Genomic DNA, 19233 nt, shown 5'->3' with positions numbered 1-19233 from the left:
TAATGATAACTACACAGACTGTGATTTAGACTGTGTTGCTGTTCTTGGAAAGGCAGAACTAAATGAAATAGTAAGGAAAGTATTAATGAATGAAAAAGACATGGAGAGAAAACATGAGGGAGAGATTGAAACAAAGGCTGCTTCGATTTTGGAAACATTTTGGAAAAGTGTATTTATGTTTATCTCTGTGCTCTATAGCATTCACTTTTTTGTAGGTCTTGCATGGAGTGTGTGTGTATTGCACTGCAGTGCTTGGATGGGACAGTGTTTTCATCGGAAAACATGAGCTTCTGTATCAGCACTTTCTCAAAATGAACCACGAACGGTTAGTAATGCTGGTCATGTGTCAGTTGTGACATCAGTACAACAATGTTCCATCTGAGAGGTTTATGATCAGTCCAAACTAAAGCAAACTCTCATAATTCGTACATATCATTTGTATTGTTGAATTGTAGCACTGTATTGGTTTAGGGCTGCCCGCTGCTCTCTGACGCACATGAACTAATATTGTTAGACTGAAAGCAGTGAGGAGTGTAGACGTGTGAGTATGTGTCTCATGGGGTGTCTTGAGACTCATAGGGATCTGTTGGGGACGTTTGTGAGATCTGCTGGTGGAGATCTTAGTTAGCGGGTTGAAGACAGTAGACTGACTTTTGAATGTTTAAAGCGAAAATATAAACTAAAATAAAAATATATATTTCTGGACATATTCCCTGGATGTACAATCAACTAAAATAATAATACTCTTAAACCTTAATCATTGATCCTATGAAAACATATTTAACAGTTTTATGTTTCATGGTAAATACACTGATGTTCACCACATTTAGTCCGACATTTCCATTCCACGTATAGTTTGGAAGAATGCCATCTAACATATAGGAACATATAAGAACCTGGTGTGTGCACCTCCCTTTAACTCTTTTCATTTTCCATGGGCATGTGTTTCCATTTACAGTACCTGCAAAACTTCAGAGCAGATCCGAGGAGCAATATGCTTCTGCTCCGTTCTCGCGGTGTGATCGGACCACGTGAAGCTCTATTGCGTGACAGCACCATTGCCACAATGACATGGGGTCTGAAATATATAAAGGTACACTCTAAAAGGGAAAATGAAAATTCTGTCTTCATTTATTTACCCCCAGCTTGTTCCAAACCTGTATACATTAATTTGTTCTGATGAACACAAGAGAAGATATTTGGAGGACAGATCTCATCCCCCGTTGACTCCCATAGTATTTATTTTCACTACTATGGCAGTAAATGGGGGATGAGATCTGTTTGTTTACTGACATTCTTCCAGATAACGTCCTTTGTGTTCAGCAGAACAAAGACATTTATACAGGTTTGGAAGACGAATGATGATCAAATGATGACAAACATCAACACCCATGTGTTAAACAAATGTTTTTTAAGGTGGAACATTTTTTTTCAAAAATGAAAAACGAAAATGTTCTTTCAAGATTTTTTGAATAATTAAATTACAATTTTAAGACCAGAAATGGTTATTCCATGGCATTGCTGCGAATAACCTTCAAAGCGATAGTTCTCCCCCCAAAAATGCTCTCATCATTTATTCACTTTCATGTGGTTCAAAACCGGTGTGACTCTTTCTTCTGTGGACCACAAGAGAAGGTATTTTGAGAAATGCCTCAAATGGTTTTGTGTCCATACGGTGGAAGTCAATGAGAACCAATCTCGTTTGGTTATGAACGTTCTTCAAAATATCTTCTTTAGTGTTCTGCAAAAGAAATAAAGTCATACATGTTTGGAACGCCATAAGGATGAGTAAATTACATAATTTTTAGATTATCTGTCCCTTCAAGAACCTTTATTTTTAAGAGCGCAAATGGCAGTTCTTCCTCAGTTATCTTCTGATTCTGTTTCTTCTTACCAGAACCACATCATATTTATTCTGGTATTTATTTATAGTATTTACCATGTCTCCAAGGTAATGTTCTGACACTCATAGTTTAAAGACAATAAGTTCAGCTGGGGGAGTTTGGGGCCTTAAAGTCTGTCCCTCTCTCAAGAGGGTCCGAATGATTGAACGCGTGATAAACTTCAAACATATGTTAGTATCCTGCAAACCCAAACAGTGGAAAATATTGCCATGAGGGAGGCCTGTGAATCCATAAGCTGTCAGTTTATATTGCTGGTCACCAAGAGCTGGTACAGTTGAGGTTTCCAACAATAACCGCTGTGGCTGTGTTGGAGAGAAACCTTTCGTTTTAAAGGAAGCAGCAAAGACAGACCTCAGAGGTACGTATGGGGGAAAACAGTCCCCCTTTTTTCAAGGCATCGTTTTGTGTTACCTGTGTGCTTCATAAATCCAACACATGTCCTGTTCCTGGAATGCTGAGCGTCTTTCCATCCTCACCCTCCCCTCCTCTTTCCCCGCCTGTGCTCCAGTGTTTGGGGCAGGGGCAGGTGCCCCTCCCCTGGGCAGTCAGCTCAGGAAAATCTCCCGCTGGGCAGACGAGACTAGGCCGAAGTTTAGGCCAAGCTCCCGCTGAGAGCGAATAAGAGGCTCCCTTTCTCTAAACGCACATCCACAGACCCGAATTCGAAACTCCCATCTGTTTTCTCTCTTTCTGTACTTTTGTGTCTTTACGAGCAAATGTACCAAACGGAGCTCATCCAGTTGGTGTACAAGATACAAACTTTTGTAGTTGTTTATTTATTCAAAACACTTTATCATCGAGCAGTCAAGAACAACCCACATTTGCTTACGCATGGGTGCTGATCGCCAGCTTTATTATCGAAACCTGTGTTCGCACAAGTACACCAGACCGTTTCTGTCAGCACCCTGCAAATCTTGCAGATGTGACAGAAAACTTGTCTCGCACTCGCTGCTGGCAAACAGAACAGACCAGCGATACAAGTGTCTCTTTGTACACCTAAGGCTCCAGTGCCATACAGCACCCGTCTCTTGCCTCATTCCCCGTCTTCACACGTCTGTGTCAGCCGCCGAGATCAGGCGAAACCCTGGCTTGCGTGCTTCGGAGGGCCGGAGGTTACATAAACGGACATCAGCGCCACAGTTCGCACTCAGGTTCTGACCAGTAGACCCATTAACAGGCCGCATCTACACCTCTCACTTATTTTCAATCTCTCTTTCATTCCAAGTCTGAAGAATAAACCTTTTATTTGGATTGTTGACTCTCTTTCTTGTTTCCCAATCTTATCTGAAAGCCACCTTAACGCTCTTCTTAACTGTCTTCAAAAGAACAACAACAAACAAGTAACTTTTCCATCTGTTTGGTTATAAGCATTCTTCCTAATATATTTCTGTTTGTTCATCAGATAAAAAAATTATGTATTCAGTTTTGTTACAACTCGAGTGTGAATAAATGATGACAGAATTGTCATTTTTGGGTGAAGATTCCCTTTAAAATGAGAGGGTGATGTGCTCCAGGAACTCCAAATGCAGAATATATGTTAAATAGTCTAACAATTTGGTTTATTCAAGCTATTCTTATTTTGTTTTGTACTTTGTTTCGCTGATAGCACACACTTGTGGCAAAGTCTCCAGAGGTTTGTGCTTGATCTTGATGATGCTAGTAATCCCAACATGAATTAAAAATCTGTTTTGCTTTAAAGGAGTAGTTCACTTCAAAATAAGCCCCCATTGACTTGCCATAATCATGTTTGTTTTAAAGTGAACCACTCCTTTGATGGAAACCAGCAAATCTGACCTCTTATGTCACAAATGGGCTTCCATTTGATTAAAACAAAATATTTTACTAGATTTCTTTGTAAAATCCTTTCAAAGCAGATTTCAATATGGTCACAGACAATTGTATGCCAATGTGTGTTAAACTAAACAGTTTTATACAGCACAGCTTGAGGTTTTGTAGAGATGTGGCGCCACCGGGTGGTCAAGGATCCAGTTTAGGACACCTGAAAATAATTAGGGACTGATTTAAGTTTAAGTGGTTGATATGTTCATTCCACGCATTGGCAAAAAGGTTGCAAATTAGTTGCAACTAAATCTGTACTGCAGATATTTAGGAGGGCTGCTTTCCGCTGCAACTGCAAGAAATGAAGTGTAATGGTTCTTGTTTTCCTGACAAAACGTCTTTATCCAATTAATGAATATGACTGCCTGTACACTTACATAGCTTGTACTACTTCTAGATTGTTTGGGAAGGTTTCAGACTCTCTAACTGTGACACGTTTGGACTGCCAACCTGCAAACATTTGAACCAAAAGACAATATTACATTATGAGAATATATACAATAAAGAAGTCATCAGTCTCATCTTGATGTGTGATTCAGGACTTACGTTTAATAATAAAGCGACAAATGAAGAACACAGCTGGAGCCACAAACACCACCAAAGCTGCCACAACGTGGGTCACAATAAGTGTGGTCTGATCTGCAAAACCGATTCATGAGCACAAGCCAAACATTTTCGACTTTCAAAATCCTCAATAATACAATTTTAAGATAAATTCGACGTCACATTCTTTAATCAGTAAATTAAATACACACTGTTAAATTTATAAATATGTAAAGAACTCACTCTCTTTTATTGTTATGTACATCTCTTGGCTGGCACGCCTGGAGTTTCCTAAAACTGCCACACAACTGTATCGACCTCCATGGGAGATACTGTATACCTGATACTTGGAGTCAGTGAGCACAGGTGACCCATTCCAGAGGAATGTAAATGTGGGCTGAACATCTTCAATCTTTTGATTGAAGCGGCTGCTCAATTCTACATGACATTCTAGCTGGAAAGTCTGGCCCTTATTTACAACATCGGGAGTAACAGACAACGTCACCGAAGTGAATAGATCTGAAAACAATATTTGTTGTACATATATTTGTTATATTAAATATATATAAATATTAGATTGTTAGAATAAACAATAATTTAGCAAAATTACATGCGCTGTGGTATAAAATCCACCTGTGAGAATTTATAAATATAACTTTGTATTGCAAGTTCTCAAGGCATTTATTTCAGATACATCAAAGGATGTTAATCCAGGAACATGTTCTAAAATGCTTACATGTACATCACATTAAATCTCTATGATTTACCTGTGATGTTAATGTTAATTGGTTGACTGTATTCAGTGTAAAACTTTGGTTTTCCGCGTCCTGCTCTACAGCGGTAACGGCCATTATATGCACGGTCAGCTCGCCACAGCCGATATGTGGCCTGCCCTCCACCATTTCCCCATTGAATATAAGCAGGAACTTCCTCACTGTCCTTGTACCAGTGGAACATCCAGCCTCGGTGCTTGGGAAGACTACAGATCATTGAAACAGGATTCTGGGAGAATGCAAGGCCATCTGGTAGATCCACGGATAAGATGGGCTTTGGTTTTCTGGCTGCCAAGTTCCATGCAAAGAATTAAAACTCACAAAGCACATGCATGCTTGTACATACCTAATATTACATTCATATAATATTTGCTGTGCAGTGTGTTCTTTATAAAACATAAACATTTAACTTCAAAAACTATTGTTTAAACATTTAGGGTCACTTACTCATTCTTTATTAATATTTTTTCCGTTTTAGACTAATAAACTCAGCAAAACAATAAAATGATCAGTGTGGGAATTATGTTGTGAAAAAAAAAAAAATCTTGACAGGTATAAAATGTTATATCTTAACATCTAAACAGACTATAATTAGCAAAAAATGTACACATGAAACTTTATTTATTGTTTTAACTTTGAAGTCTCGCCCTGAGGCATTAACATCTGTGCCGGTCTTTTATGGGCCTTTTTTTAAATATTGTTTTAAGTTTAGATATACTGTAAATATATATATATATATATATATATATTATATGTTGGCATAGTTATATTTTTGTCTATAAAGGTCATTTGAAACATGTAAGCAACTTCACATTTAAAAAATTCCTGTCAAATTACATTTAAGTCACAAGACCCTACACTATTGCCTGACACTGTAGGGAATAACACAGTTTTAATATACCACATATTATCATATTATCAAGGTGTGCTCTTACCTGTCACAGTGATGAGAACATGTCTACTCTCCTTCAGTTCACTCATTTGCTGCTGAACCGCGCACCTGTACCTGCCGGAATGCTCCGGGGTGACCTTGTGAATTCTGTGGCTGAAGACACCTTTGTCACTACTATTGGTGGTGGACATGATCACTCTGCCATCCACTAAAAAGGTGATGGTGGGGCTTAAAAGAGTTTTAGTTGGTGGGATGACAGAGCACATGAGGTTCAGTGACTCTCCAGCAATGAGGACACCTGAAGGCTGAGCTGAGAACTCAACAGAGACTGACAGTGGCATCACAAACTCTACAGGTCACATCATCCGCAAAACAAACAAGTTAACGTTATTGGACAGTTCTACATAGATAATTCAATACATTCAGAATTATAAGTAATATATGAATACAGGTGGACAAATGAAGTACACCTTACTTGAGTGAAAGTACATAGTACTGGTCAAATATTTTTAAATATATTCATATATTTTTACTAAATAATATTAGTAAAAATTGTGAAGACATATTCTTGCTTAAGTATAAGTACAGAAGTACAAGCATTAAAAGTAATACAATTTTCAGTTTCAGTGGTGCATTGTTTTATTGTCGTATAACTTATGCCTATGAAGCAACCTATACTGAATACACTGAGCTCACAGTAACAGTGGTATTGAAGGAGTAGTTCACTTCAAGATTTTCCCCCATTGACTAGCAACGTTTATTCCTCTTCAATTTGGAAGTGAGCTACTCCTTTAAGAGCTTTATATTTTTAGCACATACATGTTTAGTTTAGATACAATCCTGTATAATCATTTAGCCCGATTATTGTCATTAGCCAAAGGTCTAAAAGTATTTATGAGCAGTGTTTTGTTTTTGTAAATTCCCTCAGTTTTAGAAGCAACGTACCAGAAAGTAGTAAAGTCCTTGTACTGTATATAAGTGTAAGATGAATTTGTGAATTAGAATTTGTCAGGACTCTGTCCTTCCTGTCTCGAGTTTTCTAGCTCCTTGGGCAGAGTCATGACATTGCCACGTCTTTCGGGTTTTGTTGTGTTACGTGTGGAGACACGTGGCTTTTGTTGTTACTTGGCACCACATGTCCTCCTGTCATGTCTCTCAGCCCTGCCCTTGTTTCTCATGCCATTAGTGTTTAGTCTTGTCACCATCCCTGGTCAATCCTCCCTTTAGTGTTTCATTCCCCACACCTGCTCCGTTCAATCCTCCTGTTAGTTTTCCCTTATTGTTTCATCCTTGTCACCTGTTACCACTCTCCCAATGTAATCAGCCCTCGTAAGTGTTTCACTTTTATATTGCTCCAGTTTCCCTCAGTCCTTTGTCGGGTCATTGTCTAAGGTTGTCTGAGATTTGTTTGTGACTGTGGATTACCATGCTTCAATTTCAAAGTTTTGGGATTTATTGGTTAGTTTTTTAAGGGCTTTGTTCATTTTGTCCCCTCGTGGGAAGTGTTTTGTTTTTTGGTTCGTTTTCCCGGTTTCTCTCCCCCCATCCTGGGTTTGTTTATTTAAAATAAGTTTTCTAAGTTAACCCTTTGTTTGCCTGCATCTGGGTTTTGTCTAAACCATGTTGACAGAATTCGATTTTTTTCTATTTAATTCCTCTTTGCAATGTGCTATGGGATTTATTTATTCCAATAGGATTTACCATCCCACCAATAGAATCCACAATACAATTCCCATTATACGCATCAAATCCATTACATTTTCTGTAGTATTTTGGCCAGGGTTATGTTGTTTTTACTTCAGCAGAAAACTTCAACTATAGCTACTACAGAAAATGTATGAAATTTCGAATGAAAACTGTGTGGCATTTTCTTCCTTTACTTTTCTATTTGCCTTTTTAGAGCGCTTTCGGCTGTGCAGTAGCGTCGACATTTACATTAGGGTAGAGGGGAAGATCCCAGGGTTGCCAGATTTGCGTAAACAAATCAGCCAAATGGCCACTCAATGCGAGGAAAACCGCGAGCTTAAAACCTATCTACATAGAAACAACTTTATACCATTTAATAAATGTAGTGGAGTAAAAACTATGATATTTGTCTTTCAAATGTGGTTAAGTTAGTGACAAGAAAACATTATACTGAGGTAAAGTACTGATACTCAAACAGTAAAGTACAGTACTCTTTTCACAGTACTTCGTTACTGTCCACCTTACGTACCCGTTTCCATGGAGACAGAGACCATCAAAACTGAAAAGCAAAGAAAATCTGTAAATGTGAAACATTATGAACAGAGAAGACACAAAAACTAAACTATTTATTTAAAGTGTTACAATAAATGCGTTTGTTAGAGCCTTCTACCATCATCAGATCATAAACAAAAATATTTTAAGCATAATACACAACTAATCCACTGTCAACAAAATAAACTTACACGCAAAAATTAAATGCATCTTGAGTTTCATTCTCGGCACAGAGTGATTTTCAAAACAAATTTAAAAATAATCATATTTCTTACAACAATTCTACGTTATTTTTACATTACAAATTGCCACCGAAGCAATTTAATATATATAAATATGATTCTGTAATACCATTTGTTATATTTGAATAAAACATGAAGTGAACTATTATTAAAATTGTTCGTTCTCGATTGGTACGTTAGCGTGTTACTTCATGCAGCGCAGGCCGCCATAATACCGCGAGACTTGTTGGAGAGCTGACTGCTCCATAAGCTTTCGAGTCACTCTCGCGATATTTGGTGTCATAATTAGTCTGCACAGCACCTGTTTTAACACGTAGTTCTCCTAATATTTGCCGATTTCAATCCTAACATGACTCAAAGCTACACACACAAAGCACAACGTTAAAAAACACCCATACTTTAAAATACTACCAATCCGCACACGTTTAAAACCCAACTGCAAAATCCTTGTCAGAAACGAATTTCACTAACGTTAAATACGATCATAAGAAATGAATCGCGTCGCCTCTAGCGGCCGGAGTAGAGAACGATTGTGGATGAAAGTTCAGCTTTTATTTGTATAACGCTTAAGTAACTCACAACAAAAATAACTTTCGATTACAGTTTAACTTGGACATCGATCGGTTATTTTCACACAGCGATAGTAAAATGAAGAAATTGGGATACGGCGGGCTTAACTGTGCGTCTAGCGTAACCTAGCGTTAGGACCACGAGAGGGACGAGATATATCCTGAACACGGCTGCGAAACGTCCGCCACAAGACTCAACTTTCATCACTCGGTTAAACAATTTACACCATCAACATATTTCTCGCGGTTTACAAGATATTATAAACATCACATTCTATCGATTTACACTCAATTTGCGCGCGGCCCTGCGATATATTTTCGTGGCAGCAACGCTGGGAAGGAAATAACTTTATTTTGAAAAAAGAACTGTCATCCTTACAAAATAAACTTTGTCATATAGATCCTTGTTGATATTGATATTAGGTAAATCGCATGGACCAGTCCGGGATTAAGTCTGAAAAAAGTAAGTTGCCGCTTTTCGTGTTTTTCAATGTCGTATCTTGCTCGTTTGTGTTTTAATGTTGTTCATGTCGTTTCTAATACTTGCTATATAGTAACGTTATGTTTCCCGTTATTATAACGCAGTGGAGCTGGTTGTTGTCACTCATATTGTGGATGCCATCACGTTTTGGGCTCGGGTAACGTTTAGCAAAACATATTAACCGTCTTCATTTCATATTTTAAAATGATTCAGTATTACTATTGCCAGTTAATAAATGTACACATCGCTACCATGCGGTTTTAAATATCAGAGTCTTTGTTATTTAACCGTGTCTAATATGTATTCCGGATAAATCAACATCAATCAGAATGTGACAGACAAAGCAAATGAGAAGATAGATGCCATGATGTCAGAGAAGTGTCCAGATGCCCAGATTTTGATGGGCAGGCCAAGTCCACAAAAGGCAAGTTGTGCTTAAATAAGTGAAATAAAGCACAAAACAGAGATGTTTGTCTGCATATCACTATGTGTTTGTCCCCTGTAGGTTTACGGGGCACGATATTCAGAGGACAGGTGCTGGTACAGGTGTACAGTACAACAACAATCAGATGACAAGGTTTGAAAAACAAATAATACCAACATGTTTCTGTCTTTTGTTAAAATTGCCAATTGCTGCTCATTTTATGGGAGTTTTTACATATTTTGTGCTCTTCAAAATAAGTGACACTTTCAGAATACATGGAAAAGAAAGATTATATGTTTTGCATATATTTAGAAGTTTAATGCTAATGTACTTCTCATGGAAATCATGTCTTATTTGTGTTTTGCTTCATGTGCCCAGTTCTATATTTCATATATTGATTATGGAAATATGGAGATTCTCAGCCGATCTGATTTAGTTGAACTTCCAGAGGACTTGCAGACCCCTGGACTTGCAAAAAAGTACAAGTTCTGGGGCTTTCATGTGGCGAGCGAGGAAGATACTCCCCTTTATTCACAGGTATTGGACAAAATGTTTCCTGCTGTATGTTATCTTTTACCATTTAATGTATCACTGTGTATCTGATTCAACTGTCAAATGAGGAACTCATTGCCTGACCTAGATTGTTGTATCATTTCCTAAATGTTTGTTGTGGTGTGCCCTGATCTGTCATCCTTCAGGGGAGGTCCTTCCTTCACAATATCATTCATGGGAAGAAGTTGCGTGTCCATAAGAAGTCGGTTTGCTTTGATGGAACCATCCTGGTTCAAGCCTTCCAGGGAAATCTTGACATTGGTGAGGAGCTGTTGAAATTTAAGTTTGCCAAATTAACTCTCCCGGAGATTTCCATATCCCCAGTAAGGGAGCACACAGGACTGTGGCCCGCCAGCAGCCCCCCGAGGGAGTTGGAGACACTCGGCTCCTCACCGGGATGCATGCCCAAATTACGCCCAATATTCTCCGACCAGAAACCTCAAATCATGAAGTAAGTGGCCAACCATTCCAAATATACTTTTTCATTTTACATTTTAAAACAAGTGCAATATTGCATAAAGTTAATAAAGCATTGTTATATTTGTATATATCTTATCTATGAGCCTAAACGGGCAGATATTTGCATGTCAGGATTAACATCTCCAAAACTACAGTAAGTGACTAATCCTTGTTTTTCACAATTGTTTTAGGGAGCAGAAAACTACCATTGCACTCCAGCCTATGGTGAAACTAAATATTGGACAGGAACATAATAAAGAGGTCAAGCTATCAAAGGGAGATGCATATGAGAACACTCAGGAAACTGACGAGAGATTGAATGACTCCAATTCTGAACTGCAGGTGACATCACAAAAATATGTGCAAACTTCGAAAATGGAGGAAACTTCAGACTCTGTCTCTTGTCAGATTAACCGATTCCAAAATAAATATTTGTGTCTTGTTTTGTATACCCAGAGGATGAAAGAGATATTGAAAGAAAAGGAGATGGGGATGATAAAGTTAAAAGAAGAAGGAAATTCTCTCCAGCAGCACTCCGTTCTCCTGGGACAGCAGCTAGAGGAGGCCAGACTGGAGCTCGAGGTGCTAGTGGGGTTGGAACGGGTGCTTTGTTTCACACTTTGGGTGTTGATTGTGTTTTAAACTATGGCATAAAATGTATAAAGCATTGTTTAAATTTTACAGGCACTAAAGGGGAGTTATGTGGAGATAAAGAAGACGGAACATGATCATCCTTCAACATTTGCAGACAGAATTACCCAACTGGCAAAGAAAGTGGATTCTCTGAGGAAACTTAGGCAAGATTCTTCCTGTAGTTCGGTTGGTAGCATTAATGGAGCGAAGGTTGTGGGTTTGAACCCAGGGAACACAAAAACTGATACAAAAAGTATACACTACCTTAAAGGGACAGTTCATCATTTACTCACCCTCGAGTTGTTCCAAATCTGTATAAATATATTTGTTCTGATGAACACAGAGAAAGATATTTGGAAGAAGGCTTGTTTCCTAGCCACCATTGACTACCATAGTAAAGAAAATGACAATGGTAGTCAAAAGTGCCCCAGAACTGTTTGCTTTCCTACATTCTTCCAAATATTTTTGTTTGTTTAACAGCAGTTGTTTTTTCTCTCATGTTATGAATATTCATTTTTCTGTATAAATTGCATTCGTTGATTATTATATGTTGCAATCCCAGGGAGAGTAAATTATGTTCCAGCGCCGAAGATCACCTTCTAGAAGCCATAACCATCATCATGAACTACAGGATCTCAATGCCTTTGAACTCACAGAAGCTGGAGGTTTTGTGGAAAAACTACGAACAGACCTTGGAGAATCTAAAAGCCTGTCAAACTGTGAGTAAAATATACATTTACTTATGAATGATAAATAAAATGTGATAAAGGTTGGGAATAAATTCTGGTAGACCTCTTTTATAATATTGTATACCTAATGATGTTCTCTAGCAACATGATACAACAGATAAGTTTGGAGATATATTTGGAGGGTTGATAAGCTCGGTGTGTTCTGTCAGACGGGGGAAATGGAGTGTTTGGTGAACAGCAGAAATGAGGCCCGTGCTGCTCTCTCTGCCAGTGTGGATGACTTCCTGCGAGAGGTGGACGAGCTGCCTGTCAATGCACGACTGGAGAGGCTGACGGTGCGTAGTGAAGTGACTATTATGGGTTCAGTACAATACCCATGTAAAATGAATAGGATAATGCAATGTAAGTCGCTTTGGATAAAAGCGCTTAAATGTAAATGTAAATCTAATTTAATAGCAGTTTTGCAACTGCTTTTTAAATCGAGCCGTCTGTATCAACAGGAGGTGGGGTCGTCTTTGACTGCTCTGTTTGGTTCAGTGTTGCCGGAGGAGCAGGTCGACGATCACTCTTTTGAGAAGTTCTGTGAATGGAGGAGGGAGAAACACCAGAAAACCAAAAATGTGCAGAAAGCTACCGATGAGGCTCTCATGGCTCTTAGCAACTGGGCAGCCAGGCTAAGCAAGGTATGTCTGTTTAAAGTCGGCATGAAATTAGAAATCATTCTAATTGTTTTACACCGTGGTGAAGTATTTATTATAAATTATTTATCCGTGCACATCATTCTTTTTTTTTTTTATTAATTTGCACTTGAAATCTTAAAACAAAAACGTTAACCTCCTCCCTCTCTCAAAACAACCTTTCTTCACTTCCTGGTAAGGAGAATGGCCCGAGGGCAGGGCTGCAATGACTGACAGATTGCAAACTGCCGTTCAAATCTTTCACCTGTTAACGGTCCAATCAGTTGCCCCTTGGGTATACATCACAATACAGAAATAAGACAATCGCTACTTCCGTTTTATGCAATTGTTTTGCTCTGCTCTCTAGTTTACACAATCCAGATACTCTGCTGTTTCTGCTCCATATTTAAAAAATGTGAACGTTTTTGTCAGTTTTTCTGTTTAATGGAGAAAACGTCGGTGATTGGAGATTATGTTGCTGAAGGAGTGTGTGAGATCCTGATGAATGCTGAAGCTGCCGTGGTTGAAGAAATCAACACTGCCTTGTCCGTAAGAACATCTATTATTTTTTACACATTGCAGTCTGATCATTCCCATTTCAATCATCTTGCCGTCTTTTGGTAGCTTTTTTGAATGGGTTTTTGTAATTTGGCTTAATAGTTCCGGGTTACTGGTGCATTTTCCTTTTTTTACATGTGAAACACAGACTTTCTGCAAATAAATTCAAAAAGGCTTTGCTTTGTTTTGATAGGATCAGAAGAGGCAGGAGAGGAAAAAAGCGTTTAATGCCTTTCACAAAGCGATGCAAGACATCCGAAAAGAACAGATTTTGTTAGAGGACATCAGGCTGAAGTATGAGTTCAACTCGGAGGTACCTTAAAATCTGATTTTTTACATTCATCTTGTATAAAGCTATGATTAGAAAATATCTTTGGATTTCCAAATTGGAATACAAAGTGAATGAAACTCAGGTCTTTAATAAGTTTATGATGGCTGGTGCTTGCAGAGCATCACTATAACAATAGCTTATATTTCTTTGTCTACCGGAAAAAACTTTGGTCTAACAATTGAAATCAGTTTAAGCAGGAGGTGCTGCAGTGGGAAAGCAGTCCTCCTAAACTGGATGAGCTGTTTGCAGTGAAGAAGCACATTAGGAGCTTGAGATCTCAGCTGCGCTGGAAACTAGTGGAGGTCAGCTGTCTGGAAGAGGTGAGAACAGTCCTGCTGTGAACTACATGCAGTTAATAATATGATTTCATGCTGGCTGTTTATATTAGTGAAATGCTTATTAATATCTGTATGCCTGTTTACTTATCATTGTCAATTTAACAAATAGCTGTGTTGGTTGTGTACAGTGGGATTGATCTGTTGATCAGTTTGAGTTTCTTACAGGCAGAAGACCTGGATCTGCCAGAGATCCTGAAGAAGAAGGAGGAGATCACTGAGACCAGGAACGCTCTCTTTCGAGAAATCAGCCATGAGAAGAGGCAATATGTATGTGGTGATATATTTGACATTTTTAGAAGATACTAGCCATTGATTATTGGATAAACATTTAGTACTATACAAAAACTTCTGGTTGAAGGATTTCAGTTCTGCAGTATAATATAATACAGTGTTTATACCTTGAAATGAGTCAAGCTTGTGTTATATGTGAAATGTCCATACTGTGTTGATGTGCAGTTAATGCTGTGTGACCTGGTGAACAGAGGGTTTCCGGAGTTACCAATGATCTACCCTGATGCAGATATCAACAGCTACAAGGTACTTTTTGCATTATTAAGTGCGATTTGCAGTATTCATTTGAAAATGGTTTTGTGCTCAAACATAATGGTGTACTTATAAAAGGGACATTCAAATGGTTTTAATTGTGTATATTGATTTCTCTTTATGGTTTTAGAGCTCTGCAGGACTGTTACTGAAGAGCTTGGACAGAGACATGTTTGATGCAGAGCCAATGAAAGAGCTGAGCGGGAGGAGACCTCTTCTGAGCACAGACTTCCAGGGGCAGAAAGTAGTCCTGAAGGTCATTGTAGTAATTTGCTGTAGTCAAATAACAGTAAAATATTGACATTAAGTCGGTTGTAAGTTACAATGATTATCAGAATATAGCAGCTGTCCTTCGGAAACCTATTTCATGATTTATTTATATGCCGGTTTCACAGGCACGGTTTAACTTAATCCAGACTATGCCTTAGTTATACTTTGTGTATCTTTTATAAAAATGCCTTAGAAGAATGCATTACTTAAATTCTTTCAGGGTGAGTAAATGATGACAGAATTTTTTGAAGAATTTTTAAGTAGTTCCCTTGAAAATATTTCTGGGCAGGTTATATTCAGTTAAGGTCACACGTTCATTTTAGTCTTGGACTAGCCTTAAGCCTGGTCTGTGAACTGGTGAAAAAACATGAATTTGGTATCGACGATATGTTAGTTTCTCATCTTAATGGTATACGTTTTATATTGAAGGAAATTGGTCATGCTCTTTGTGAAATACGTTGCTTGAGAAGTGTTTGTGCTATATTTCCTCAATAATGTTACATTTTTGAATGGAATGACATCTGTACATTAACTGGGGAAAATGTGTCTGAAAAGCACATGTATGCTACACGTTATCTCTGATAAATGTTTCTTAAAGATCTGGGTTATTTTCAGTGTTACGCTGTGGATGAAGAGTCAGAGGAGAAGATACTTAAACAAGCTGCCCAGTATCACACCGCTCAGCAGCCGAACCCATCCACAGCCGTGCCTCTTATAGCGCTGTTTTGCGGCAAGGTTCTCTATCTTCATTATAACTCTAGTTTAACAATGTATGTAGTACAGTGGATCTCAGTATGTTTCAGTATTGTTTATACCAGCCTGTGTGTGAAGTATGTTTTGTTTCTGTCCAGTCTGATCCACTGGCGTACGTCATGGTTCCACACTACTCTAATGCAAGCCTCAGAACCATTCAGAAATCTACTCCACTGTCATCTTCTGTGAGTGCCTGTAGTTCTTAGAAATTGTGCAGGGTTTTAGACAGAGTCTGTAGATCATGTATGTGGAGTCTAAAGTATCTTTTAAGTGTTAGAAAGTGAGACATTTACAAAGTTAGAATAAAGACAAATAATTACAGTTTATGAACATTATTAAAGAGTGCAAATGTGATAATGTGGCCATGCAGGAGATTAAAAGGGTGATGAGAGGTGTAGCTCTGGGACTACAGAGTCTTCATGCGGCATCTGTTACTCATGCATCGTTGCATCCCAACAACGTGTTTGTCCTGGGCCGAGAGAAAGGCATTGTGGGGGATTATGATTTCACGAAGACGCCTGTAAGTGGAATAAAAAAATTCAAGGTCATCGACATTATGGATTTTCTGCCTTTTTGTTAAACATAAAAAACTTTAAATAAAATTGAAATTTCTCATTCTCATTTCCCATTGAAGAATGTCAAATTTACTAATGGTTTATGTATATTATTTGTTTGTTATAGGAGCAGAGGGCGATTGACAGTGGAATGGTAGCTGGTTCTATCAGTCTGGTGGCTCCAGAGTTGAGACAGGGTCACACCCCGTCCCCGTCCACTGACATGTATGCCTTTGGAGGCATCTTGCTCTGGGTAAAACTCACACAGATCATCCACTCACCACTGTCCTTTGTATAATGAATTATGCAGCACAAAATCTTTTTGCATCACTAAATGGACAATGATTTATGTACAGCTGCATGTTCCAGACTTTAATGCAACTCTGGAGAGTGAGAATCAGAATGTGGAGTTTACTGGATTGCATCTGGTAAGTTTATTAGCCGATTAAATCTGTTGAAAATTATATAAGGAATATATTTAGTTGTCTGTGTTTCTTACAGGATGACAACTTGCAAATCCTTCTCCCAAAGTTACTGATTTCTTCTGAAAGAATGTCTGCTCCTGAGACCGTAAAGGATGCTTACCTCACGTCTGCCGACATATAAATGTTTAATGTTTTAAGGTTTAAATTCTTTTTCATTTTTGTTATATTCTGTCTAAGAAAAAACAAGTTGGAGTTGTTTGTTTGTTCCTTACAGTTTGTGTTCCTAAAATAAATATATAGAGGCAAAATAAAGTGAAGTTCTTTGTCACTGTGTATGAGAGATGTACTGTATTTAATGGTTTCTTGCTCTATATGTGATATTTTATCCTGTTCTAGGCTGGATCAGTGTAACAGGAAAGGATGTCAGCTGCACTCTGTCACTAATACGTCCTTTTTAAAACTGCCCAATTGTCTTTATAAGTTTTTGTGAATCCACATTTCTCTTACACTTTTTTAAATCCAACATTTGATAAAGTGAAGAAAGTAAGTTACTACATGTGAGTGGGGGTGTGTAATGGAATTTTTTTCTTTGCACCATCAGCCATCTTGATAGGAAATGAGAACTGGTTTTGTGCTTTTGTGTTAAATCCGTTTTTGACTGTCACTCGTTGGTTCTGAAGTTGAATCTATTGATGTGATTGACCTTAAAAATACTTGACCAGCCTCTTGAAATGTTTTCCTTGTTCCTTATTCTCATCTGGATGAGGTGACAACACAAATTAAATGATTGGAAATTGGAAAACAGAATTTATCATCCTAAGCTGCTCTTGTATTATTTGTTATTGGACAACCCAAGGTCGTTTAACAAAGACTTCAATTGTTCAGTTGTACAGTAAATCACCTTTCTTTGACAGAAAGGTACATGTAGCCCTAACATTGAATAATGGCAAATTTCTAAAACATTTTAAACCTAAAATGTCTGAAGATTATCTTTTGTTGATAGTTTTTAACCCATTATTCAATGGATTGATACAAATTTAATCAAGTCAAGTCAGCTTTATGTATATACTGCTTTTTACAATATTCATTGTTACAAAGCAGCTGTACAAGAAAACATTGACTATAAGCTAAACATATAAGGTTATGCAAGTCAAAACACAGGTTTAAATATCAGACAGACAATCAATTCCTATATGCAGTGTTAATTAAATAAAACTATAAAATTCTAGCAGCCCCCCGGCCAGGCCAACAGTGCAAAACATTGGCGAGGAACCCAAAACTCAATTGGAGGAGAAAAAAACCTCAGAGGGAAACCAGGCCTAACCAGGGGATTCCAGTTCGCCTCTGGCAAAAGCTGCAGCCTCTGCACAACAAGGCAAAATAAAAAAGAATTAGATTTAAGATTATCACTAATAATTTTGTAGAGTCGCCAGGTCCATTGTATCCCTTGTAATACCCTGACAATCAAATTTCATGCACTGTATGATTCTGCTCTTTGGCAACACGTTTGTTTAAGGTATGGAAAAAGAGCCAGTCCTGATACTGTGTTCCTGGATTTGCTGCCGAGAGAGATTCCTTAAATCAAAGAACGGAGAAACCGATGTGAAATGACAAAATCAGATTAGAACACTCCGCTCAAATTGGTTTATTTGGTTTAAGACACTGTAAATATGAGATCTTACTTCATTGCTTAATAATGAATATTAAAATTAAGGATAAGGGTGTTGGAAGAAGGATAATTTAGTCAGTTGTTTACTTTGTAGTTTTATATACAGTCATCTTCATATTATAAACTATGAAGGTTTCATTTTGCTTAGATTCCAGGGCATGTACAATGGATCTTTTGTATTCATCACGCCATTTCCCGGATGACCAGAGGGTGGCAGTATGCCGATTTAAACCTTTGCTCTGACACTCATGCACTCACTTTGGTCTAATCTGTGCTGTGCTACATTGCAGAAATCAGTTTTATTAGCAATACATTAAATGATAGACATAAATGATCGTTACCTAATAAAATACAATCAATACAATCCAAATGGTTCTGAATAAACAAGCTGTCTGACTTAAAAATAAAGATTCCTAAAAGCTTATTTTAATTGTGCTGTCAAATTGTTCTACATGATTTCAACCCTCTGTTATTTTAAAGTTTGATATTGATTTTGAAATTCTACTTAAATATTATACATTATAAAAAATATGAGCCAATAAAACGTTTAATCTCAAATCAAAATTTGGCGCCCAAGTACTTGTGACAGGTTGCCGTTTGATATGTGGCTGGTAAGAGGTACAACTGTCTTTCAACAAAAAACTCTTTATAACAATGTATTAAGACTTATTGCTTTGTTTAATAAAAATATACATGAAATGAAATGGAGAATAAGCTCTATGTTCTGCTTCCATTCTTGAGGACAGAAAAAAACAGTGTGTTGAAGGCGAGGTGAGCTAAATGAAGATAGGCCTACATGTAAAACAATATTGTTTGATTCCAGTTGCATTTGGAATAGTTCTCATTGGTAGTATATAACAAGTCAAAATATAGCCTA

The 19233-nt window shown here is 37.8% G+C and overlaps 1 protein-coding gene across 1 annotated transcript; it reads left to right on the top strand.

Annotated features, from left to right (window-relative positions):
• Nucleotides 1-8943: 8943 nt before the first annotated feature.
• stk31 (serine/threonine kinase 31) lies at nucleotides 8944-17497 on the top strand. The gene is made up of 24 exons (XM_079470410.1): nucleotides 8944-9463; nucleotides 9586-9638; nucleotides 9810-9905; nucleotides 9987-10058; nucleotides 10284-10442; nucleotides 10604-10908; nucleotides 11108-11258; nucleotides 11373-11498; nucleotides 11601-11713; nucleotides 12112-12268; nucleotides 12448-12573; nucleotides 12739-12921; nucleotides 13348-13464; nucleotides 13667-13786; nucleotides 13993-14124; nucleotides 14308-14409; nucleotides 14599-14679; nucleotides 14816-14941; nucleotides 15571-15690; nucleotides 15807-15893; nucleotides 16079-16228; nucleotides 16390-16515; nucleotides 16619-16690; nucleotides 16764-17497. Exons 1-24 carry the CDS (start codon nucleotides 9433-9435, stop codon nucleotides 16866-16868), a joined length of 2910 nt encoding a protein of 969 aa, XP_079326536.1. The 5' UTR covers nucleotides 8944-9432; the 3' UTR covers nucleotides 16869-17497.
• Nucleotides 17498-19233: the final 1736 nt, after the last annotated feature.

This window comes from Barbatula barbatula (assembly GCF_947034865.1).
Source record: "Barbatula barbatula genome assembly, chromosome: 12".
Lineage (NCBI taxonomy): Eukaryota > Metazoa > Chordata > Actinopteri > Cypriniformes > Nemacheilidae > Barbatula > Barbatula barbatula.
The sequence above is the reverse complement of the archived record's forward strand: the minus strand, read 5'-3'. Positions and strand labels throughout refer to the sequence as shown.

Bases quoted from the DNA above. Each gene is read 5' to 3' on its own strand.
- stk31 (XM_079470410.1), top strand. From the start codon at position 9,433: ATGGACCAGTCCGGGATTAAGTCTGAAAAAA. The intron at 11,499-11,600 runs GTGCTAGTGGGG...TAAATTTTACAG, and splicing joins AGGCCAGACTGGAGCTCGAG to GCACTAAAGGGGAGTTATGT. The intron at 14,942-15,570 runs GTCATTGTAGTA...GGTTATTTTCAG, and splicing joins GGCAGAAAGTAGTCCTGAAG to TGTTACGCTGTGGATGAAGA.